Below are 26,486 nucleotides of genomic sequence, written 5' to 3' on the forward strand. Positions count from 1 at the left end.
AAACCAGCTCACCGCAGCGCTGGTATTGGAGTGCGGTATGGAGCTCAATTTTGCTTTAGGCTGCAAAATTGCCTGCTAACGCCGGATATTTGCAAACCTGTAATACCAGCGCTGTAGGTGAGCGGTGACAATAACTTGCAAGTTAGTACCGAGCAGCTGTTACTGAAAAACTCGTAATCTAGCCGATAGATACTAGTGGGGCTGTATAAATATTACTATTGGTCCATATACCACTTACATGGAGAATAGTTGCTTATTTTCATTTGTAAATAAGACGCAGATACTAATTTAACTGGAGAGATTTGTCTTTACATCTCCTCAGCTCGGCCATGAAGAAGCGAAAAAAAAACATCAATTTTTTGATACATTTGAGAGCACAGATGTGTTTCTTTAAAGGAGAGCCCATAGGAGAATTACCTGAAGAATTCTCCTTGCTCTTGATAAATATTTTTCTAAGCGGCAAACAGTGAGAGAAGGGCTCCCCCTTTGATAGCTAATGGCCTCTCTTGGACCGTCTGTAGTAATTCCCGCCTCTCTCCCCATCAATCCATCCTAAATGCATCTGCCAGGCTAATCCACCTCTCTCCAGGCTCCGTTTCTGCTGCACCTCTCTGTGAGTCCCTTCACTGGATCCCCATTCACAGCAGAATTAAATTCAAAATACTCACCCTGACCTACAAAGCCCTCACCAATGCTGCCCCACCCTACCTGTCCTCACTCATCAGCAAATATACTCCAGCCTGCCCCCTAAGATCCAACAATGACCTGCTCCTTGCGTCCTCTACCATCACCTCCTCTCATGCTAGACTACAGGACTTCTCTTGTGCGGCACCAACCCTCTGGAACGCACTTCCTCGAGCCGTCAGACTCTCCCCTAACCTCTCCTGCTTTAAACGTTCCCTAAAGACCTTTTTTGTTCAGGGAAGCCTATTACCCGACTCATTAACAAATGAACTTCACTTACCCAACAGTTGCCCTCATCTCCCCACTAATATCATTCCCACCTTTTGCAGTCCCCACCTCCTGTTTCCCACCCTCCTAACCATCTAGATTGTAAGTTCCCACGGGAATAGGGCCCTCAATTTCCCCATTATCTGTCTGTAAAATGTTGTCTCTTATTGTTTTGTTTCTCTGTTGTACTTCTATCCTTGTACCCATGGGCAGCGCTGCGGAATCTGTTGGCGCTTTATACATAAAGAATAATAATAATAATAGGGAAGGTATAAAGGGGGGTAAGCTAGGTAGGGTCACTCTTGGACTCATAATATAAACAAATCAACACCATATAGACATGTGTCAGTTATCACACTTTGTTCTTATTTTATTCCATCATGTATCTTTCAGTAATGTCACTGGTTAGTCTGCCCACTGATCTTACTGCTGCCTCCACAGTCAGGGCAGATATCCCAGTTTTTAAGGGACTGCCCCAAAAACACCCTGGGCCAAATTATTGTAACTCCCATCAGTAACTTGTTGCGTTACCTGCTTTAAATGGACATTAAAGTGATGCAACTAGTTTAATATGTATTTTTTAGTCTGTTTGCAGATGTTACAAACATTTGTCATAGAATTAAGATTTTCTGAGGGTTGATCAAAAAGTAATTAAAAAATTGTAAAACTATTAATTAGGAAAGAAAAATCCAAAGGTTAATTACAAACTCAAGTACATTTTATTGACTGTTACAAAAGAGGAACAGGATGTTAAATTTGGTAAACAATGTAGTATTGCAGCAAGGTAGGCAAGTAGAGTGCATTTATCTCTGTAGGCCCTGGCCACGACTTGCTCTTGGCAAGGGTGGTTTTAGAATATAAAACATTAATCAGTCTTTATTATGATGGCTGTATGAAGTTACTGGTGCGGGTCTGAACTACTACCTATCCCCTCTTGTATTCTTTTAAAGGGACAGTAACACTTTGAGATGTTAATAGTCTAATTATATTTAGTAAATAAAGACATTCTGTTATACTTTCATGATTTATACATAAAAATATAAAGGTGGCACTCAAAACCAGTGAAAACGTCTTTATTGTGCTAAAAGCATCAGTTTGATAAAGGGGCAGGAGCCCTGAAACGTTGCTATCAGTAAGTGAATACAACACACAATATTAAGCCACACCATTAAAAAAAGAGGCAAATCAATCACTTTCAAGTGACATCACATAGACTCAATTTCTATCCATTGTTAACCCCTACCTGAATTGGAAAAGATCATACCTCTCGTTAAAAACAAATTAAATAATCAGCTTTTTATGGAAAGCAATAATATCTACATTCACTTTTCCAATGCCTCTTGTCCCTGTTCTTTCTTTCAATCCTCTTTAAATGAAAGGGAGAAAATTGAAGTCCAGATTTAAACCTTTAGGGTACCCAGTATCTAATCGCCATATCCATTTACTTTCTTTCTATAGCATTTGGTATGGGTTTATATTGTGTATTGTATTCACTTGTTGTTAGCTTGATAAAGGGACCGGAGCCTCAAAACGCTGCTGATGTTTTTAGCACAATAAAGCACAATCACCTAGATTACAAGTTTTGCGTTACGGTGCGGCACGGCTTTTAACGCTAACACAAAATTTAAAAAATCTAAAATTACAAAAAATAATAAACACTAAATTACGAAAAATAAACACTAAGATTACAAAAAATAATAAACGAAATTATCAAAAATAAAAACCAAATTACACCTAATTTAATAGCCCTATAAAAATAAAAAACAAAACAAAATAAAAACACCCCTTAGCCTACAATAAACTACCAATAGCCCTTAAAAGGGCCTTTTGTAGGGCATTGCCCTAAGTTAAAGGGACACTGAACCCAAAATTTTTCTTTCAAGATTCAGATAGAGCATGCAATTTTAAGCAACTTTCTAATTTACTCCTATTAAAAAAATTTCTTAGTTCTCTAGCTATGTTTATTTGAAAAAGAAGGCATCTAAGCTTATTTTTGGGTTCAGTACTCTGGATAGCACTTTTTTTATTGGTGGATTAATTTATCCACTAATCAGCAAGGACAACCCAGGTTGTTCACCAAAAATGGGCCGGCATCTAAACTTACATTCTTGCATTTCAAATAAAGATACCAAGAGAATGAAGACAATTTGATAATAGGAGTAAATTAGAAAGTTGCTTAAAATGTCTTGCTCTATCTGAAACACGAAAGAAAAAATTTGTGTAGTGTGTCCCTTTAAACAGCTCTTTTACCTGTAAATAAAAAAGTCCCCCCTAACAGTAAAACCCACCACCCAACCAACCCCCCAAAATAAAAAACCTAACTAAAAAAAAGCTTAAGCTACCCATTGCCCCTAAAGGGGCATTTGTATGGGCATTGACCTTAAAAGGGCATTCAGCTCTTTTACAATTGCCCAAAGCCCTAATTTAAAAAAAAAAAAAATCCCCCCAAAAAATGAAAAAAAAAACATTTGCCCCATAAAATCTACTCACGGGTCCAGACATCCATCTTCATCCGGGCGGCGACATCTTCATCCATCTCGGGGATGTCTTCTATCTTCATCCCGGCAGTGTTTAGTGGCGGCGATGTGGGAGGCCGGAGGTTTAGGGGTTAATAGATTTATTTAGGTGGTGGCGATGTCGGAGAGTGGTGGATTAGGGGTTAATAGCTTTTATTAGTAGCAGCGATGTTGGGGGTGACAGAATAGGGGTGTTTAGACTAGGGGTTTATGTTAGGGTGTTCGGTTTAAATGTAACTTTCTTTTCCCCATATACATCAATGGGGTTGCGGCAATCTCAATTCCACACTTTTTTTCTAACACTTTCTCCCCATTGGTGTCTGTGGGGGAAAGCGTGCATGAGTACTTCAAATCAGCCCTTGGCTTTTGTGCGGTATGGAGCTTAACGCATAGCACAAGGAGGTTTTTTAGTAACTCGTAATGGCAGTGCTATGGAGAGTGAAATAACGCAACTTTTTGGTGTTATTTTTGCACCCTGTTTAGAGGAAAACTCCTAATCTAGGTGAATATAAGGTGATTTTGGTGTTACAGCTTTATGTCCTTTTAAGGGTATGACAATTTTTTATTTATCTGTACGTCCCACACAAATGCTGACTGTCAGTATCTCACAGCTTTAGGTAATTATCAACCATATTTAAATTGTGTGCTTTTTCTTCCAGCTATTTCTTTATGTTGGGGAAATACACACTGCGTCCCTCTCAATGCAAACCAGTTTATCAGCTGGTCTGCAACCTTGTATGACAGCCCTGGAAATTATCCATGGTAACTGTTTGCTAATAGTTTAAGTGGTTGCTTTGTTTGACAGTTGTTCTGATGAGTTATGTGCGGGGTCACAGTACAAAAACCATTAATCCTGAGTTATATCATTTGTTCTACTTCTGCAAGTGTAATGGAGGAGAAATTAGAGTTTCCTGCCAACACTGCTTGCAATAATAATAGAGCGGAGCTGGAACAGTTCTGCTTTCATTTTTACCAATCAAAAAAGATTGAACAGTGAGATGTAAATAAGGGAATTCTAAGATATCATTAGGAAGTGATGTAGCAACATACTGTAGTTAAAGGGCCATAATACCCAAACTTGAAAGTGATGCAGCATAGCTGTAAAAAAGCCGACTAGAAAATATCACCTGAACATCTCTATGTAAAAAAGAAAGATATTTTACCTCAAACGTTCCTCAGTAGCCACATCCCATTGTAAAGGACTTCTAAGCAGCAAATCAGTATGTCTGTCCCGGGACAGCGGAAGGAGCGAGCTTTCGTGCACACACATCTTATTTCCCTATTCAGTGTAAGGAAGTTTACAATGAAATCTCATGAGATCACAGTAAGAGTTCATGACCTCAGCACTGCTGATGCTTATTGGCTGCTGTTCATTTCTTCATTTATTTATTTTTACCTGCAGCTGGGCTGCAGCGGAGTATAACTTTTTACACAGAACTTACTCTGCTGAGCTGAGGAGATTGTGAGGTAAAATATCTTCCTTTTTTACATAGAGATGCTCAGGTGATATTTTCCTGTCAGCTTTTTACAGTTATACTTTATCAGTTTCAAGTGATTTAGCATATAAGTATTATGTCCTTTTAAGCTTGACGTTTACTATGAAAATGATTTGCTGTTGCATTGGAAAATGTTTAGTAGATTTTCATTACCCACAGCTTAGTTTTCTACACAGGTGTAACTCATTCCTGTTTTGGGGTTTAAATAACATCATTTTGTTTCACGTTGCTATGCAGTCCTTAAAACTGTTTTTCTGTGTCATATGCACATATGCTGTGAGGGCCCGTGCACCAGCATTCAAACACCACGCCTTTTGCAGAGTCAGCAGTGGCTTGTATGGCACAAATTACATCTTCACAGAAGCAATACACATCACTGCCAGCTCTCTGACCAGGCAAGGTGTTTGAATACTTATGCATGTTCCTCACAGGCTATGTGCATATGCCACAGAAAAACAGTAATTCAATTTTATATATATTCATACACCTGTGTATATGTGTGTGTGTGTGTGTGAGTATATAATATATCAGTTAAGTTGAAATCCATTCATCCAGAACAGAAGCACTGCACTCACCGGATTTTCAATAAAAGGACATTTTATTTCAATGAAAATCCGGTGAGTGCAGTGCTTCTGTTCTTGATGAATGAATGGATTTCAACTTGGCTATTTTCTACACAGCACAGGTGATGTACTACACATTCTGGATTGGCGAGTGTATTCTTTTGGACATTGCTTTATATATATATATATATATATATATATATATATACTAATGAGCAGTTTCCATAAAAACAGTAAACCCTATATATAATTACTCTAATAATTGATACTTCGTCAGACTAGAAATAAACCCAGGTGCTTTGGGACATTCAAGAGCCACTGAGTAGAAATCCAGGGTTACCCTCCCAATAATAATATGGAAAATGGAAGATACTCACAAGGACTAAGCTGGCCTTGCTCCTACTTTTTCACCCACAGTTACAGCCACTTAGATGCCAAAATGCCGGTCCTTCTATCCCTCACAATGGATGGCTGGCATAACAACATATTTTTGTGGGGGATCTAATGAGGATGAAGAAGAAACCTCACCCGATAATCTGAGACCAGCAGGATGACCGAGAAGATAGCAACCAGGAGCTTCAGCAGAGTTCCCTTATTGCCCCGCTCACCCTGCCCTGTCAGACCACTAAGAGCCGGCTGCTCATCTCTCCAATGCTGCTGCATAATTCTAAATCCTAATCTGAGACCAGCAGCATGGCTGAGAAGATGGCAACCAGGAGCTTCTGCAGAGTTCCCTTATTGCCCCGCTCACCCTGCCCTGTCAGACCACTAAGAGCCGGCTGCTCATCTCTCCAATGCTGCTGCATAATTCTAAATCCTAATCTGAGACCAGCAGCATGGCTGAGAAGGTGGCAACCAGGAGCTTCTGCAGAGTTCCCTTATTGCCCCACTCACCCTGCCCTGTCAGACCACTAAGAGCCGGCTGCTCATCTCTCCAATGCTGCTGCATAATTCTAAATCCTAATCTGAGACCAGCAGCATGGCCGAGAAGATGGCAACCAGGAGCTTCTGCAGAGTTCCCTTATTGCCCCGCTCACCCTGCCCTGTTAGACCGTTAAGAGCCGGCTGCTTTATTTTTTTTACTTCCTATCATGTGGTTTAATGCACTATAGTTTTCAGCGGCCGGTTTATTACTAGAAAGAACATCTTGTCGTCATGCGAGACCTCAGAAGCTGGAACGCATACTCGTGAAGCTGTACTTTCTAGTAAAAAGCCTATAGTGTATTTAACCACATGATAGGAGGTAAAAAAAATAAAGCAGCTGCATTGGAGAAATGAGCAGATGGCTCTTAGTGGTCTGGCAGAGCAGGGTGAGTGGGGCAATAAGGGAACTCTGCTGAAGCTCAGGAGCGTGCACGTGTCTGGAGCACTATCTGGCAGCAGCTTTGTAAGAATGTTATTCATTTACAAGAGCACTAGAGGCAGCACTATTTCCTGCCATGTAGTGCTACAGATGATACCTAGGTATCTCTTTAACACAGAATATCATGGGAGGGAAGCAAATGTGCTGATAGAAGTAAACTGGTTTGTTCTGTCTGAATCACAAAATACATTTTTAGCTTTCAGTGCTCTCCACAGAATGTTTTACCAGCTGGGTGACATTATGAAGTAACCAGGTGGGTGACATTATGAAGTAACCAGGTGGGTGACATGAAGTAACCAGCTGGGTGACATTATGAAGTAACCAGGTGGGTGACATTATGAAGTAGCCAGCTGGGTGACATTATGAAGTAACCAGGTGGGTGACATTAAGAAGTAGCCAGCTGGGTGACATTATGAAGTAGCCAGGTGGGTGACATTATGAAGTAACCAGGTGGGTGACATTAAGAAGTAGCCAGCTGGGTGACATTATGAAGTAACCAGGTGGGTGACATTATGAAGTAACCAGGTGGGTGACATTATGAAGTAGCCAGGTGAGTGAAGTTATGAAGTAGCCAGGTGGGTGACATTATGAAGTAGCCAGGTGGGTGACATTATAAAGTAACCAGGTGGGTGACATTATGAAGTAGCCAGGTGGGTGACATTATGAAGTAGCCAGGTGGGTGACATTATGAAGTAGCCAGGTGGGTGACATTAAGAAGTAGCCAGGTGGGTGACATTATGAAGTAGCCAGGTGGGTGACATTATGAAGTAGCCAGGTGGGTGACATTATGAAGTAGCCAGGTGGGTGACATTATGAAGTAGCCAGGTGGGTGACATTATGAAGTAGCCAGGTGGGTGACATTATGAAGTAGCCAGGTTGGTGACATTATGAAGTAGCCAGGTGGGTGACATTATGAAGTAACCAGGTGGGTGACATTATGAAGTAGCCAGCTGGGTGACATTATGAAGTAGCCAGGTGGGTGACATTATGAAGTAGCCAGGTGGGTGACATTATGAAGTAGCCAGGTGGGTGACATTATGAAGTAGCCAGCTGGGTGACATTATGAAGTAGCCAGCTGGGTGACATTATGAAGTAGCCAGGTGGGTGACATTATGAAGTAGCCAGGTGGGTGACATTATGAAGTAGCCAGCTGGGTGACATTATGAAGTAGCCAGCTGGGTGACATTATGAAGTAGCCAGGTGGGTGACATTATGAAGTAGCCAGCTGGGTGACATTATGAAGTAGCCAGGTGGGTGACATTATGAAGTAGCCAGGTGGGTGACATTATGAAGTAGCCAGGTGGGTGACATTAAGAAGTAGCCAGCTGGGTGACATTATGAAGTAGCCAGCTGGGTGACATTATGAAGTAGCCAGGTGGGTGACATTATGAAGTAGCCAGGTGGGTGACATTATGAAGTAGCCAGGTGGGTGACATTATGAAGTAGCCAGGTGGGTGACATTATGAAGTAGCCAGGTGGGTGACATTAAGAAGTAGCCAGGTGGGTGACATTATGAAGTAGCCAGGTGGGTGACATTATGAAGTAGCCAGGTGGGTGACATTATGAAGTAGCCAGGTGGGTGACATTATGAAGTAGCCAGGTGGGTGACATTATGAAGTAGCCAGGTGGGTGACATTATGAAGTAGCCAGGTGGGTGACATTATGAAGTAGCCAGGTGGGTGACATTATGAAGTAACCAGGTGGGTGACATTATGAAGTAGCCAGCTGGGTGACATTATGAAGTAGCCAGGTGGGTGACATTATGAAGTAGCCAGGTGGGTGACATTATGAAGTAGCCAGGTGGGTGACATTATGAAGTAGCCAGGTGGGTGACATTATGAAGTAGCCAGCTGGGTGACATTATGAAGTAGCCAGCTGGGTGACATTATGAAGTAGCCAGGTGGGTGACATTATGAAGTAGCCAGGTGGGTGACATTATGAAGTAGCCAGCTGGGTGACATTATGAAGTAGCCAGCTGGGTGACATTATGAAGTAGCCAGGTGGGTGACATTATGAAGTAGCCAGCTGGGTGACATTATGAAGTAGCCAGGTGGGTGACATTATGAAGTAGCCAGGTGGGTGACATTATGAAGTAGCCAGGTGGGTGACATTAAGAAGTAGCCAGCTGGGTGACATTATGAAGTAGCCAGCTGGGTGACATTATGAAGTAGCCAGGTGGGTGACATTATGAAGTAGCCAGGTGGGTGACATTATGAAGTAGCCAGCTGGGTGACATTATGAAGTAGCCAGGTTGGGGCCGTGTAATATTTTCTAATATTATATCATGCTGTGCTTTCCAAAGCACAAATTAATTGCATCATTTAATATATGTGTATGGAATGATAATTTGTGCAATAACAATTTATTTAGTTTTCTTCTGTTATGTGTGATCAGTCCACGGGTCATCATTACTTCTGGGATATAACTCCTCCCCAACAGGAAATGCAAGAGGATTCACCCAGCAGAGCTGCATATAGCTCCTCCCCTCTACGTCAGTCCCAGTCATTCTCTTGCACCCAACGACTAGATAGGATGTGTGAGAGGACTATGGTGATTATACTTAGTTTTTATGACTTCAATCAAAAGTTTGTTATTTTAAAATAGCACCGGAGCGTGTTATTACTTCTCTGGCAGAGTTTGAGGAAGAATCTGACAGAGATTTTTACTATGATTTTAACCGGAGTCGTTAAGATCATATTGCTGTTCTCGACCATCTGAGGGAGGTAAAGGCTTCAGATCAGGGGACAGCGGGCAGAGGAATCTGCATTGAGGTATGTGGCAGTTTTTATTTTCTGAATGGAATTGATGAGAAAATCCTGCCATACCGTTAAAATGACATGTATGTATACACTTCAGTATTCTGGGGATGGTATTTCACCGGAACTACTCTGTTAAGGGTCACTAATCCTTTTAATACCTATTCTCATGTTAAACGTTTTTGCTGGAATGTAGAATCGTTTACATTGCTGAGGTACTGTGTGAATAAATATTTGGGCATTATTTTCCACTTGGCAGTTTTTTGCTTTAATTGTGACAGTTTCGTTTTCTCTTCACTGCTGTGTGGGAGAGGGAGGGGCCGTTTTTGGCGCTCTTTGCTACGCATCAAAAAATTCCAGTCAGTTACTTTTATATTTCCTACATGATCCGGTTCATCTCTGACAGATCTCAGGGGTCCTCAAGCTTCTTTGAAGGGAGGTAAATTCTCTCAGCAGAGCTGTGAGAATTCTTATAGTGACTGTGAATAAAGACGTTGTTTTGTATTCTTATGTACAAATTTAATTAGTGTTGTTTTACTAATGGGAACAAACCTTTGCTAAAAGTTGTGTTGTTTTAAAGTTTGATGCTATAACTGTTTTTCAGTTCATTATTTCAACTGTCATTTAATCGTTAGTACCTCTTTGAGGCACAGTACGTTTTTCTGCTAAAAAAGATTATAACCAAGTTGTAAGTTTTTTTGCTAGTGTGTTAAACATGTCTGACTCAGAGGAAGATATCTGTGTCATTTGTTCCAATGCCAAGGTGGAGCCCAATAGAAATTTATGTACTAACTGTATTGATGCTACTTTAAATAAAAGTCAATCTGTACAATGTGAACAAATTTCACCAAACAGCGAGGGGAGAGTTATGCCGACTAACTCGCCTCACGCGGCAGTACCTGCATCTCCCGCCCGGGAGGTGCGTGATATTTTGGCGCCTAGTACATCTGGGCGGCCATTACAGATAACATTACAAGATATGGCTACTGTTATGACTGAAGTTTTGTCTAAATTACCAGAACTAAGAGGCAAGCGTGATCACTCTGGGGTGAGAACAGAGTGCGCTGACAATGCTAGGGCCATGTCTGATACTGCGTCACAGCTCGCAGAGCATGAGGACGGAGAGCTTCATTCTGTGGGTGACGGTTCTGATCCAAACAGATTGGACTCAGATATTTCAAATTTTAAATTTAAATTGGAGAACCTCCGTGTACTACTAGGGGAGGTCTTAGCAGCTCTCAACGATTGTAACACCGTTGCAATACCAGAGAAACTGTGTAGGTTGGATAAATACTTTGCGGTACCGGCGAGTACTGACGTTTTTCCTATACCTAAGAGACTAACTGAAATTGTTACTAAGGAGTGGGATAGACCCGGTGTGCCGTTCTCACCCCCTCCGATATTTAGAAAGATGTTTCCAATAGACGCCACCACTCGGGACTTATGGCAAACGGTCCCCAAGGTGGAGGGAGCAGTTTCTACTTTAGCTAAGCGTACCACTATCCCGGTGGAGGATAGCTGTGCTTTCTCAGATCCAATGGATAAAAAATTAGAGGGTTACCTTAAGAAAATGTTTGTTCAACAAGGTTTTATATTACAACCCCTTGCATGTATCGCGCCGATTACGGCTGCGGCAGCATTTTGGATTGAGTCGCTTGAAGAGAACCTTAGTTCCTCTACGCTAGACGACATTACGGACAGGCTTAGAGTCCTTAAACTAGCTAATTCTTTCATTTCGGAGGCCGTAGTACATTTAACCAAACTTACGGCTAAGAACTCAGGATTCGCCATACAGGCACGCAGAGCGCTGTGGCTAAAATCCTGGTCAGCTGATGTTACTTCTAAGTCCAAATTACTTAATATACCTTTCAAGGGGCAGTCCTTATTCGGGCCCGGTTTGAAAGAAATTATCGCTGACATTACAGGAGGTAAGGGCCACGCCCTACCTCAAGACAAGGCCAAAGCTAAGGCTAGACAGTCTAATTTTCGTCCCTTTCGGAATTTCAAAACAGGAGCAGCATCAACCTCCACTGCACCAAAACAGGAAGGAGCTGTTGCCCGTTACAGGCAAGGCTGGAAGCCTAACCAGTCCTGGAACAAGAGCAAGCAGGCCAGGAAACCTGCTGCTGCCCCAAAGACAGCATGAACCGAGAGCCCCCGATCCGGGACCGGATCTAGTGGGGGGCAGACTCTCTCTCTTCGCCCAGGCCTGGGCAAGAGATGTTCAGGATCCCTGGGCACTAGAGATCATATCTCAGGGATACCCTCTAGACTTCAAATTATCTCCCCCAAGAGGGAGATTTCATCTGTCAAGGTTGTCAACAAACCAGATAAAGAAAGAAGCGTTTCTACGCTGCGTACAAGATCTGTTAACAATGGGAGTGATCCATCCGGTTCCGCGGTCGGAACAAGGACAAGGGTTCTACTCAAACCTGTTCGTGGTTCCCAAAAAAGAGGGAACTTTCAGGCCAATCTTAGATTTAAAGATTCTAAACAAATTCCTAAGAGTTCCATCGTTCAAAATGGAAACTATTCGGACAATTCTACCCATGATCCAAGAGGGTCAGTACATGACCACAGTGGATTTAAAGGATGCTTACCTTCACATACCGATCCACAAGGATCATCACCGGTATCTAAGGTTTGCCTTCTTAGACAGGCACTACCAGTTTGTAGCTCTTCCATTCGGATTGGCTACGGCTCCAAGAATCTTCACAAAGGTTCTGGGTGCCCTTCTGGCGGTACTAAGGCCGCGAGGGATTTCGGTAGCTCCATACCTAGACGACATTCTAATACAAGCTTCAAGCTTTCAAACTGCCAAGTCTCATACAGAGTTAGTTCTGGCATTTCTAAGGTCGCATGGATGGAAAGTGAACGAAAAGAAGAGTTCTCTTTTTCCTCTCACAAGAGTTCCATTCTTGGGGACTCTTATAGATTCTGTAGAAATGAAGATTTACCTGACAGAGGACAGGTTAACAAAGCTTCAAAATGCATGCCGTGCCCTTCATTCCATTCAACACCCGTCAGTAGCTCAATGTATGGAGGTGATCGGCTTAATGGTAGCGGCAATGGACATAGTACCTTTTGCACGCCTACACCTCAGACCTCTGCAATTATGCATGCTAAGTCAGTGGAATGGGGATTACTCAGATTTGTCCCCTACTCTGAATCTGAATCAAGAGACCAGAAATTCTCTTCTATGGTGGCTTCATCGGCCACACCTGTCCAGGGGGATGCCATTCAGCAGGCCAGACTGGACAATTGTTACAACAGACGCCAGCCTACTAGGTTGGGGCGCTGTCTGGAATTCTCTGAAGGCTCAGGGACTATGGAATCAGGAGGAGAGTCTCCTTCCAATAAACATTCTGGAATTGAGAGCAGTTCTCAATGCCCTTCTGGCTTGGCCCCAATTAACAACTCGGGGGTTCATCAGGTTTCAGTCGGACAACATCACGACTGTAGCTTACATCAACCATCAGGGAGGGACAAGAAGCTCCCTAGCAATGGTGGAAGTATCAAAGATAATTCGCTGGGCAGAGTCACACTCTTGCCACCTGTCAGCAATCCACATCCCGGGAGTGGAGAACTGGGAGGCGGATTTCTTGAGTCGCCAGACTTTTCATCCGGGGGAGTGGGAACTTCATCCGGAGGTCTTTGCCCAAATACTTCGACGTTGGGGCAAACCAGAGATAGATCTCATGGCGTCTCGCCAGAACGCCAAACTTCCTCGCTACGGGTCCAGATCCAGGGATCCGGGAGCGGTTCTGATAGATGCTTTGACAGCACCTTGGAAATTCGGGATGGCTTATGTGTTTCCACCCTTCCCGCTGCTTCCTCGATTGATTGCCAAAATCAAACAAGAAAGAGCATCAGTGATTCTAATAGCGCCTGCATGGCCACGCAGGACTTGGTATGCAGATCTAGTGGACATGTCATCCTGTCCGCCTTGGTCTCTACCTCTAAGACAGGACCTTCTGATACAGGGTCCATTCAAACATCAAAATCTAACTTCTCTGAAGCTGACTGCTTGGAAATTGAACGCTTGATTTTATCAAAACGTGGTTTTTCTGAGTCGGTTATTGATACCCTGATACAGGCTAGGAAGCCTGTTACCAGAAAGATTTACCATAAAATATGGCGTAAATACCTATACTGGTGCGAATCCAAACGTTACTCCTGGAGTAAGGTTAGGATCCCTAGGATATTGTCTTTTCTACAAGAAGGGTTAGAAAAGGGTTTATCAGCTAGTTCATTAAAGGGACAGATTTCAGCTCTGTCCATCTTGTTACACAGGCGTCTGTCAGAAAATCCAGACGTCCAGGCCTTTTGTCAGGCTTTAGCTAGGATCAAGCCTGTGTTTAAAGCTGTTGCTCCGCCATGGAGTTTAAACTTAGTTCTTAACGTTTTACAGGGTGTTCCGTTTGAACCCCTTCATTCCATTGATATAAAATTGTTATCTTGGAAAGTTCTGTTTTTAATGGCTATTTCCTCGGCTCGAAGAGTCTCTGAGTTATCAGCCTTACATTGTGATTCTCCTTATCTGATTTTTCACTCAGACAAGGTAGTTCTGCGTACTAAACCTGGGTTCTTACCTAAGGTAGTCACTAACAAGAATATCAATCAAGAGATTGTTGTTCCATCCTTGTGTCCAAATCCTTCTTCAAAGAAGGAACGTCTTCTACACAATCTGGATGTAGTTCGTGCCCTCAAGTTCTACTTGCAGGCAACTAAAGATTTTCGCCAAACTTCTTCCCTGTTTGTCGTTTATTCTGGACAGAGGAGAGGTCAAAAAGCTTCTGCTACCTCTCTCTCTTTTTGGCTTCGTAGCATAATACGTTTAGCCTATGAGACTGCTGGACAGCAGCCTCCTGAAAGAATTACAGCTCACTCTACTAGAGCTGTGGCTTCCACTTGGGCCTTTAAGAATGAGGCCTCTGTTGAACAGATTTGCAAGGCTGCAACTTGGTCTTCGCTTCATACTTTTTCCAAATTTTACAAATTTGACACTTTTGCTTCTTCGGAGGCTATTTTTGGGAGAAAGGTTCTTCAGGCAGTGGTTCCTTCTGTATAATGAGCCTGCCTATCCCTCCCGTCATCCGTGTACTTTTGCTTTGGTATTGGTATCCCAGAAGTAATGATGACCCGTGGACTGATCACACATAACAGAAGAAAACATAATTTATGCTTACCTGATAAATTCCTTTCTTCTGTTGTGTGATCAGTCCACGGCCCGCCCTGTTTTTAAGGCAGGTAAATATCTTTTAAATTATACTCCAGTCACCACTTCACCCTTGGTTACTCCTTTCTCGTTGATTCTTGGTCGAATGACTGGGACTGACGTAGAGGGGAGGAGCTATATGCAGCTCTGCTGGGTGAATCCTCTTGCATTTCCTGTTGGGGAGGAGTTATATCCCAGAAGTAATGATGACCCGTGGACTGATCACACAACAGAAGAAAGGAATTTATCAGGTAAGCATAAATTATGTTTTTGCTAATTTTAGCACAATATTGGCTAAACTTTTAGCCGGTGGTCAGTAAAATGAGCCAGTTGGTGATGGGGAGAACACTGGGTTTCATATCCCTTTAAAGGGACATTGATGGTGTTTGTTTAAATAAAATCAGCAGCTGAAGGGGCATATACATGATAGAAAAATGTTTGAGTAATATTATAGATCAGCCTTTACAAGTGTTTAAATATTTTTTGAATAAAATAATTTAAAATTAAACTAACAGGAACTGCATGATTGTACCCAACTGAATCCCAGGACTCTACTGCTCATTGGTTTATTGTAAAACTCCAACGGGAAAAAATAAAGTTTTTATTCAGCACAAGAACATCTATTAGAAAACAAAGCACTTTTCCATTTGAAATATTCTTGTTAAGAAAGGTTTTGAGTTTCATACCCTTTTAAGCACTACAGTACAAAAGATCAGCAAGCAAACGGAGGTAAAATTTTAATTTTCTTAGGATAATTTGCTTTGATTTGCAGACCAGGGACACACTCCTTGAAAAGCCTCTTTAATATGTTTCTTAACACCTTTTTCTGGGGTCACTAAGGGACCCAAATGCTAAATCATTAGAAAGAGAAGAGAAATAGCATTTCTATGTAAAAAAGGAAGATATTTTATCTTAACATTTCCTCAGTAGCCATATTCTATTGTAAAGGGTCTTTAAGCAGCCAATCAGGGTTCTTGTCCTGGTACAGTCACTTTATTTCCCTCCTCAGTTTAAGGAAGTTTATGAAATCTTACAAGAATATGGTAAAATCCCATGAGATCATAGTAAAACAATGTGTGAACTCAGCACTGATGATGCCGATTGGTTGTTCCTTTTCACCACACAAATGAAAGTCAAAAGAGTAGCTGAAGAATAACTTCTCACAGAACACTCTCTCTGGGGAGCTGAAGAATCAAGGTAAAGTGCTAGACGTATCATTTGCCGAAAGTACCAATCGTTGCTTTCTTGAGCCTGCGGCTGATATTTTTGAAGCAGCGGCTTAAACTGCTAGTTGGTAAACCCTCTCCACCAACTTAAGACTTTGTGGGTGAAGATCACCCCAGATTCATTTGATAGGGTGATTGGCAGTGGCGTCACTAGGGTTGGTGTCACCCAGTGCGGTAAGTTATGGTGTCACCCCCCCAGAAAGCAGACACACACACACAAAAACACAGGCACACACACATACAAACACTCAAACGCATTTAAAAACACACTCGGATGCACACACAAACACTCGGAAACACACTCAGACACACACAGAAAAACACTCAGGCACACACACAAACACTTAGACACACACACACACTCGCAAAACATGTCATCTGCACTGCATTAATTCTAAAGCTCATGCCTAGAGCTGCTCCCTGGCTCAGCAGAGCATCAAATGAAAGATAAACAGAGCACTCTAAAATAAATCACTAAAGAAAAGGTTTAGGTGCGCAAACTATGAAAATTCTGCTCTCTGACTCTGTTCCAAGTCTGTCAGTGCACAGCCCCGGGCCACATGCCTACCGCTTCTTATGGCCAATTACCTCTGCACTCTGCCCACCCTCAGACCCCTGTCCGCCCTCCCCTCCTACCTTTTCAGTGTGCACTTAGTGTACCGTAACCGTACCAGTATGGTGGGCATCATACGTGGCTCCTTCACTTTAGTGACAGTGTCAGACAGTCATGCGGTCAGGTGCCAGGCATCCCCCTCACGATTTCCCAGTCCACGTTTAGAGAGACAGCACAGCAGTGAGTGACTCCACTACTCCACACGTCACTGAGCACAGATAGGCAGGCAGGTTTAGGCTAGCAGCGCAACTTTGCAAGCCCCACCGCACGCCCACAACATTCATAGTGAAATTGGGCAGGGGAGGAGCAAAGTACAAACAAGCAAAAGCAGCCGGGAAAAATATTTGTGGAAATTACAGCGCTGGCTCAAGGGCAAAAAAAATTTGTGTCTACAACTGCCCTAGTCCCACTAATGTTCACAAATGCTGGCTTCTCTAATAAAAAAATCTGTGCATTTCTACATTGTATTTCTTTGAATTTCATTAACATTTATTGAAGTTGGCAAACCATACTTTCACTAGTGAAATGGTAATTGCACCCCACAATTTGTGATAAAATGTGCACAGGATCACATGTCCATCCACTAATTGATAAATCTAGCCCGAAACCTCTTCTTTTTTTTTACTTAGAGATGTTCATGTGATTTTCATTTGCTAGTTAGATTTTTACTGATATGCTGCATCACTTTCGAGTGAATTATCATATGAGTAACGCCTCCCTTTAAGAACCGATATAAAGGAAGCACTGCGCAGCCTGTTGCAGGATGATAGATCTGAAGTCCGTGGTATACTGCCTCTTTGGGCACTATTAAAGACATGCTAAAGGATAAGCTGGCAAGATAAATAATGGTACATTGAAGAGGGGTATTTTTTATTTTATTTTTAAACTTAAAGGGACAATCAACACCAGAATTGTTGTTGTTGTTGTTTAAAAATATAGATAATCCCCTTATTACTCATTCCCCAGTTTTGCATAACCAACAGAGTTATAATAATTCACTTTTTACCTCTGTTTACCTTGTATCTAAGTCCCTGTAGACTGTCCCCTTATTTCAGTTCTTTTAACAGACTTGCATTTTAGCCAATCGATGCTTACTCCTAGGTAACTTCACGTGTGTGAGCTCAATGTTATCAACATGACACACGTGAACTAACGCCCTCTAGTGGTGAAAACTGTCAAAATGCATTCACATAAGAGGCAGCCATCAAGGTCTAAGAAATTAGCATATTCGTCTTCCTAGGTTTAGCTTTCAACTAAGAATACCAAGAGAACAAAGCAAAATTGATACTAAAAGTAAATTGGAAAGTTTTGAAAAATTCCATGCCCTATTTGAATCATGAAAGTTTATTTTGGACTTGACTGTCCCTTTAATTTCCCATCAAATGTTTGAAGGGACAGTAAAGTCATAATTAGAGATTCATGATTTAGACAGAGCATACAATTTTAAACAACTTTCCAATTTACTTCTATTATTTAATTTGCTTCTTTCTCTTGTTATCCTTTGCTGAAAGGTTTATCTAGGTAAGTTCATGAGCAGCAACAAACCTAGGTTCTAGCTGCTGATGGTGGCTGCATATTTATATATTTATACCGATTGTCATTGGCTCACCCATTTGTTCATTTAGAAACCAGTAGTGCATTGCTGCTCCTGCAACAAAGGATACCAAGAGAACGAAGCAAATTTGATAATAGAAGTAAACTGGAAAGTTGTTTAAAATGGTCTGTTCTACCTTAAAAATGAAAACAAATGTTTGGGTTTCATGTCCCTTTAATGTCCCTTTAACTTATGACACAGCAAACCACGTGTGGGGCAATAGATGTTTTCAGCTTCACTGATATACAAATCTTACATATGTACTAAAGAGTCTCATTAAACACCGGCCTGCACGTAATCACAGTAATAAATTCTGTACCACAGCCTGGATCTGTTTCTTGTAATTCTGTATATCTGTAAGATGCATCATGCTTTCATTATCTTATTCTGCAATCTCGGCATATTTGAGTAGTTCTAAAGTGGATGTGTAGCATTGAATCTGTATATTACAGAAATCAATTGCTAACTCTATAATGCATTTACTAGCAGAGCTTGTGGTGGCTTCATGCTTGCGGGGAGTGGTGTCTGCCCTATGTTTTATGGCTGTATAATGTTTGACAGTAATCTCATTTAGAGTTTTCCCAAAAGTGAAAACTGTGCATTAAGCGAGCATAACAACTACCTTGAATCAATAGAAAGGCAGCACATCCCCCCTGCATGCTAATCCAGGCAAATTCTCAGCCACTGGAGCCATTTCTGTCAAGGCCTCATCAATATCACATTGGAGTGCCCAAAGAGATTGGAAATGGATATGGGAGCATATGAAAATACAATGAGAGCTAGTCATAAGCAGACAGGCCGTCAGGGGACTCTAGTGGCTATTGACTGAGCAATGAGAAAGCTCATTTGATTTATTACATGCCAGAAGCGGTGTCACGTTTGGGTCTCAGTTAATGTCACCTCTGGCATTCCATAATCAGTTGTCCCTGATATGCCATCAGAATGTGCACTACCTTGTGGTTTCAGAGCAGTGAGAAAAACCATCTGGCTTTTTTCTTAACCTTTCTAATTCTCGGCCAGCGCTGCATTGCTCCTGGGAGCTTACGCAAGCTTTCTGATTGGTTTTTGTAGCAATTTGCAAAGTTAAATGGTTTAAAAGTTACACACTCAGCTTTGAAAACAAAATTATCCTCTAATATTTATTATTGGTTTCATCTGACTGAGAGTTTCTGGAAAAAAATGTAGGCAATGTGCCTTCGCAGGTAGCTTCTGATTGCTTTATAGAGGCTTTAGTATAGCAGAAAGTTTCCTTTGGGCCTTAGTTTATTCGAGAAAAATTATAAATTAAATTCTGGGAAGTCCCATGATTCAGCTGCTGTATGTGTTTAAGCTTTATGCACAATTATTTAAACTTCTACTGCCTGTATTAGTGCTCACATGTGTGTATGTTAGATCTGAACTCCTCATGGGCCCACTTAACGTTCTGAGAGCCTGCTTTTTCTGAACACCTATAGATAGATTGTGCCGGCGATGTTTCCTGATGATCCAGCTGCCACTTGCTTGTGTAGGAAGAGATGGTTCTTGCGTCTTTAACTTCATCCCGTAACCTCTTTACGACTTCACTACCCAAACTAGTTTATAGTTTGATTAGAATTTTATATTTTTTAAATATTATAGTCAAAATGAAACTTACATGATTCCGATAGGGCATGTCATTTTAAACACATTTTCCAATTTACTTTTATCAAATTTGCTTTGTTCTCTTGGTATTCTTTGTTAAAGGCTAAGTCTAGGTAGGCTGTAAAAAGCTATTAAAATGCACTGCTAGTTCACATGTGCCATATAGATAATTGTGCTAATTTCCCTGAAGGAATCTGTACTAATTGGCTGAAATGCAAGTTTGTAAAAAGCACTGAGATAAGGGGGCAGTCTGCAGAGGCTTAGATACAAGGTAATCACAGAGGTAAAAATTTTATTAATATAACAGTGTTGGTTATGAAAACCAGGGGAATGGGTAATAAAGGGATTATCTATGTTTTTAAACAATAACATTTTCAAGTAGATTGTTACCGGTACATTAAATTGAGATTAACTTTGAATTCACTGTAAAATGTTTAAATGTAATAGAAGTATGTTGTAATAAATATATTATTTGTTTTTTGCATTCTTTTGGTGTAAAATACCTCAAAAACTGTGCTTATTTCACCTCCCTAAGAGAGACCGGAGTGCCTCATCATTCAGTTCATTTATGATGTCTCTCTAATTAGACACAACAAGGGGAGACCTGGATCCTGATTGATGGTGATAAATGGTTTTAAGATATAATGGCTGATGTAAGCTATGCATATATTTAAAAGAAATCACTAGTGAGCCAGTCCCAAATGGATAAAATGATTGGTTTTTATATACAGTTGTGTGTAGCAGCCCAGTGTATGTAAAGTGAATGTAAGTGCATTGCATTTGCTGATACCGCTGATTAAAGTTTACTTAAAATGTTTTTTTCTGTCTCTCCTCAGACGATACGAAGCTTATCCCATTTGTGCTGACCTGCAGTCTAAAATCCTCCAGTGCTATCAGCAAAATCCACAGCAGACTCTCAGCTGCTCTGCATTGGCTAGCCAGTACCTGCAATGTGTTAACATTGCCAAGCAGGTGAGTAAGGCCACATTTCCTGCACTCTGATAGCCGGAGGGGAAAGGCTGGCATTTCAGTAATACGGCTTGTGATTTTTATTGTACAAAACACCTAGACCCATAACGGTTCACACATACAGTGCAAAAAAATAATATAGGTTCTATCACAGGTGCAGAAGCCAAACACAATACTGGGTTTAGCCCTTGTCAAGTAGAGGAAATGTTGCATGGCTCAGGTTTAGGTGTTTTTGCAGGGCAAACCGTTGAAGGGACATGAAACTAAAACATTTTCTTTCATGATTAAGATGGAGTATGCAATTTTCTTCTTAAATGGAAAGAGTCCAGAACTGCATTCATTACTTTTGGGAATTCAGGAGGCAAAGACACCCCAGCCAAAGGCTTAAATTCTCCTCCCACTCCCCTCATCCCCCAGTTATTCTTTGCTTTTTGTCCCAGGAAGTTGGCAGGGATGTGTCAGAATTTTTTTAAAAAATTTTTTTGTGTCTCTTATGGAGGGTAATACTCTTTGGCATGGGAAAGGAGTTTTAAATAGTCCTGTCAGTCTCTCAGTGAGGGCTTGGATGAAAGTTAGAGTCCGGAGATGCAGGGAAAGTCTTTCTGCGAAACCATCCCTACTCATATTAACAACTCCTCAAGCAATTGGCGTTGTCGAACTTCGCTCCGCTGCCTGCTTTCTTCTCTCAAGTCCGTGGCGGAGGCGATGCTACTATTCGTCACACTTGAAAGGCCGTGTTCCTGTTCCACGGCGTTGATTCCGGTAAGATAGTTTAATTTTACTTTATCGTCAATGTACTGTAATGTGAATGTTTTCCTGAGAGGTTATACACCAATTGCGGGTCTTACTATAGGGTCATAAGGGTCTCAGTGAATCTCTGTTAGTATCTTGGAATCAAGGGTTTATATCTTCTGAGGGGGGTTATTGAATAGGGGGGTTTATAATAATGTTTATGTGAGTCAACTTGCTTATGTGTGATGTTTATGGGCTCATGGTTGGAACTTTGAGGCCTTTGGATGTGACGCAGCCTTTTGGTTGAGCACACTTTTTTGGACTGTTCGGTTCACCTTGTGTTTGGGTGTGGTTCCGTTCCCCATTTCCACATTCCTGACCATGTGGCGAAGGAGATATTCTAGTCCACAGGGGTCTGGTCATAGGAGGTGGTGAGTGCCCCAGTCATTGTGGGTGTCAGCTGCCGTTTTTGTTTTTATATATAGTCCATATTGATATTTCCTCTATCCAGTTATGGAGGATTCTGATGCTGAAACTGTGCTTGTTTCAGATTCAGTTACAGAGGATTCTGATACCGAGACTATTTTGATTTCAGATTCTGTGTCTGGTGACGAATCCGGATTGGCCTAGATGACGCATGTCGACAAGTTTTGTTCCGTATGCCATTTAAGAGCGCCTTGTTCCTCGGGCTCCGGGAATCATGGGACTGCTGAGCCATCCACCTCTGGGGGCCCTGTCCTCTGAGAGGCAAGTTTCTTACCAATTCATACTTCTGCAGAGTCCATAAGTTTCTTTGAGAATGTGCTTGTTTCTTTGCGTATTGCTCAGACATGTTTTTCAGTTATTGAATGACCCTATCGTTACCAGATACGGGGATTTTCAGTCTGCTAATTTGAATGGTGCGCCTGATTAGACATGTGGGGATCAAGTAATCTCCTGATTGTCATTTGTTTGAGATCTTTCCCAGTTTTTGAAAGATAGGGCTGCGTTTGGCTGGTCCTGCGGGTAGGCCTGTGTCTTTTTGGGCGTTAACCTCCGGGTTGCCTAATATTTTATTTATATCCGATGGGATGCCTTTTATTTATTTTGTTTGTTTCCTTCGGGAACCTTCTGGGATTGATACTCTTTATTACTTCTTCGGGAGTTGTTTTGGGCATGTTAGTCCTATGTTAAAAATGTCTATTTTCAGTTTTTTCCCCTATAAGGGAGAATTTATGCAGCTTGCCGATTAGGACCTTAGGTCTTGTGGCTGTTCAGACACGTGGCACTGTTCTGCTTGGCTGGTTCGGTAGGGTCCGTGAGGCGGGAAGGATTGTTTATAGCCTTCAGTCATAGATGGCCGAGCAGTGGAGTTTTTCCGCTGCGTCATTCTATCTGACATCTGATTTCATCAGAACTTAGTTTTCCTCCCCCATGTGGTGGAGGGTTGGTGGGCTTAACACCCCTTACCGCAGTTGAGCGGTTTGGCCTTCATTTTTAGGCCTCTGGATTTGTCCTTTTGGGCTTGATCCAACAGCTTGTACAGGATAGCTATCTAGCATGCGGAAGGTTTGCAGTTTGAAACCAGTTGCAGCTCTTGACACCTTGCAGGTGTTACGCGTAAGCTGTTTATAGTATATCTAGATACAGCTTTTACTCTTTGACGTGTACTGTCTGTCTGAATTATAAGAGACCTTTGGGTCTTCTTCCATTGTCCCCGGGTGAGTTGGATCTCCTTTTAGGGATCTCTGTTTCTGGCTGATGGTTGCTCCCTGCAGTGACTCTGTTTAGCTCCGGGTTTTCTGTAGCTGGCTAGGCTTAGTGCCTTTCTCTTCCTTGTGCGGAGGTGATAGGGAGACTAGTCCTGCTAGTAGGATTTTTTTTTTTACCTCAAGGTATCCCTTGTTTGTCCTGAGGCTCTGAGAAGTATCTTCATACAACTTCTAGTCTTGCTCCTTGGAGCGTTAGACTTTAGCTAGTGGTGGTTCCTTCCTTTGGTCGGGATTTCGAGTTCTCGCTATCCGTATTCTCTGGATATGCATCCGTATCCCTTGTGCCTGGCTTTTTGGCCAGCTGGGTTGTTTAGTTCTAGGGTAAGATTTGCCTGAACTATTAGGTGCCCAGACCTGTTTTTCTCCCTGAGACTTATGGTTGCTGAAGCATCGCTTGGCCTTTTTCCTGACAGTCTTGGGTGGTTTTGGAACCTTGGATCTCAGGACTGGTCGGGGTGTTCCACGGTAGTGGGAACTTGGGCTATGTCCTTGGTCCATCTACCTAACCTGGTCATGGCTGGCCAGGTTTTCTGAGTATTTTTTACTCTTTGCCACCATCATCTGGTGGTTTGCTGTGTGGCTTGCGCCTTAAGGGTTGTTGGTTCATACCCAGCTGCTTCATGTCCAATTTTTGGTGCTCCTTAGGGTTGCATTTCCCTGGTCAGCTTGCCAGTGTTTCCATGGATTCCCTGCTCTGTAGGCGAATGGGTTGGCTGTACCTCTGCTTGGCAAGCTACTTGTAGGGGGGTCCTTTTCTAGGACATCTGTGTTGGGAATTTCTTTTCCCATTAGTCAGTGGTTTCGGGCCTTGAGTACAGTAGTTGCCTTTCCGGCATCGTCCCTTTCCTTTAGGGGATATTCTCCTCCCTATGGAGATAGTCCTTGCTCGGGGCTACTCCTGGATGGGAGGCGGAAAGGTGGGATGAGTTCCCCCTGGGGTCTTGCTGGCTCCAAGTCAGACTTATTGGGCCCTTTTTTGATAGATCCTTAGGTCTATGGCGTTGCTGTCTGTTTTCAGAGTCGGGTTGTACTTGTACTCTGTGGGGATGGCTGTGCTATCCTTACGCTCATTCCTGTACCTGTTTCAGGATTCTTTTGTTCCCCTGTCTTGGATCCCTGAGGCTGACTTGGTCCAGCTGGGTGTGGATCTGCAGGTCAGGATGGCCGAGCGGTCTAAGGCGCTGCGTTCGGGTCACAGTCTCCTCTGGATGTGTGAGCTTGTTGAGTCTATCCTGTTAGCTCAGTCTGCTAAGGTATAGATTTTCCTTTCTCCTTGCTCCATTGATTTCAGAAGAGGGTTTACTCTTCCTTCAGGTTCTGAGGGTATACTCTCCTCGGGGGGCCTTGATTGAGGTTTTGTGTTCCCATTTTTAGGGACCTGTGTGTAGGTCCGGCAACTTAGGTTGCCTGGAGCGTGCCCTCTGTCCGGGGGTTGCTTTTGTGGTCTGGTTCTTGCTTGACTGCTTATTCTTCCTCACAAGTACCCTCTGTGTTGTCCTGTTATGGACTCTGTGTTCTCACACTTGGGTTTCTCACCTGGGTGTATTACACACGTTTTCATGGTCGAATGCCTTGGTTATCTATGGTCAGACACTGGTTGTACTTTGCCTCTTCAGTGGCATTCCATGCTTGCAGGATATTGGATAGACGTCATTTCTGTCTCTGTGCCCGGTTTTATCCCGGGTTTCGTTTGGCCTCCTTTCCATGTTTGGGTCCCTTTGGGTCTAGGTGAGCTGGGCTCACTCTTGAAAGTGTTCTTTTTTGTATTAGGGGACCTTTCGGTTTTCTCGGTTCTCCTTTGCCTTGTCCCCTTGGGGGTTTCGGCTGGTGTCCCCTTCATTTGTGGGGGGTGAGTGGTGGGGGACCGTTTGTTGGGTGACAGTGTCTCCTGGAGGACTGTTGGCTCAGGCGAGTCTGTTTGCGGTCTCTAGTTTGGCTTCTGGACTAACTGCGAGTCAGTGTTATTGGGGCTTTTCCTCTTAAAGTTTTCTCGGCTTCTGATGAAGCAAGGTTTTTTATTGGGTAGAGGTTCAGGCCTGTTGCCCTTAGTATGGGCCGCCTATTGTACTCTCCCATCTTGGCATTCAGTGTATTCTATAGCTTGGGTATTGTTTTCCCAAAAGTAATGAATGCAGCTGTGGACTCTTTCCATTTAAGAAGAAAAACATAAATTATGATTACCTGATAATTTCCCCACCCGTAATTTTATGTGGGGCGTCTTTATTATTCTTCTGGCACCTTTCACCCTGATATTTCTTCTACTGTTCCTTGATCCTCGGCAGAATGACTGGGGGATGAGGGGAGTGGGAGGAGTATTTAAGCCTTTGGCTGGGGTTTCTTTGCCTCCTCCTGGTGGCCAGGTTCTTATTTCCCAAAAGTAATGAATACAGCTGTGGACTCTTTCCATCAGAACAAAAGGAAATTATCAGGTAAGCATAATTTAGTTTTTGAACAACCTTATAACTTTCTTTTAGTTTCAAATTGTCTTTGATCTCTTGGTATCTTTTGTTGAAAAGCAGGGGCATATGCTTAGGAGCCAGCCCATTTCTGGAGCACTATATGGCAGCAAGAGCACTAGAAGGCAGCACTATTTCCTGCCATGTAGCGCTCCAGACGCCTACCTAGATATTTCCTCAACACAGAATATCATGGGTACGAAGCAGATTTGATAACATAAGCAAATTGGAAACTTTTTTTTTTTAATATTATGCGCTGTCTATATCTCAAAATGTTGTTTTGTGTTTTGTATCCCTTTTAATAAATACTCAATTTGGTTTTGTTTCATCAATACACATCAATTTATAGATACAATTATTTTAAATGACATTTAATATAACATTTAAAGTCTCTCCAGCACCAATGGGTATAAGAGGGTGCACAATATCTGGACCCTGCACTTCACTACACTCTACACTACACTACAGTAACATAAACAATAGAACGATAATAATATCTGGACCCTGCACTATACTACAATAACATAAGCAATAGAAAGGTAACAATATCTGGACCCTGGACTACATTACAATAACATAAACAATAGAAAGGTAACAATATCTGGACCCTGCACTACACTACAATAACATAAACAATAGAAAGGTAACAATATCTGGACCCT

At 42.2% G+C, this 26,486-nt stretch overlaps 1 protein-coding gene across 1 annotated transcript in view; it reads left to right on the forward strand.

Annotated features, from left to right (window-relative positions):
- CHCHD3 (coiled-coil-helix-coiled-coil-helix domain containing 3) overlaps positions 1–26,486 on the forward strand; it is an 800,059-nt gene that overhangs the window by 723,978 nt on the left and 49,595 nt on the right. The window contains exon 7 of the mRNA XM_053716391.1: positions 20,753–20,888. Within this exon, the coding sequence (XP_053572366.1) occupies positions 20,753–20,888 (136 nt within the window). The remainder of the gene's footprint in view (positions 1–20,752; positions 20,889–26,486) is intronic.

The sequence above is a fragment of the Bombina bombina genome, chromosome 6 (assembly GCF_027579735.1).
Source record: "Bombina bombina isolate aBomBom1 chromosome 6, aBomBom1.pri, whole genome shotgun sequence".
Taxonomy (NCBI): domain Eukaryota; kingdom Metazoa; phylum Chordata; class Amphibia; order Anura; family Bombinatoridae; genus Bombina; species Bombina bombina.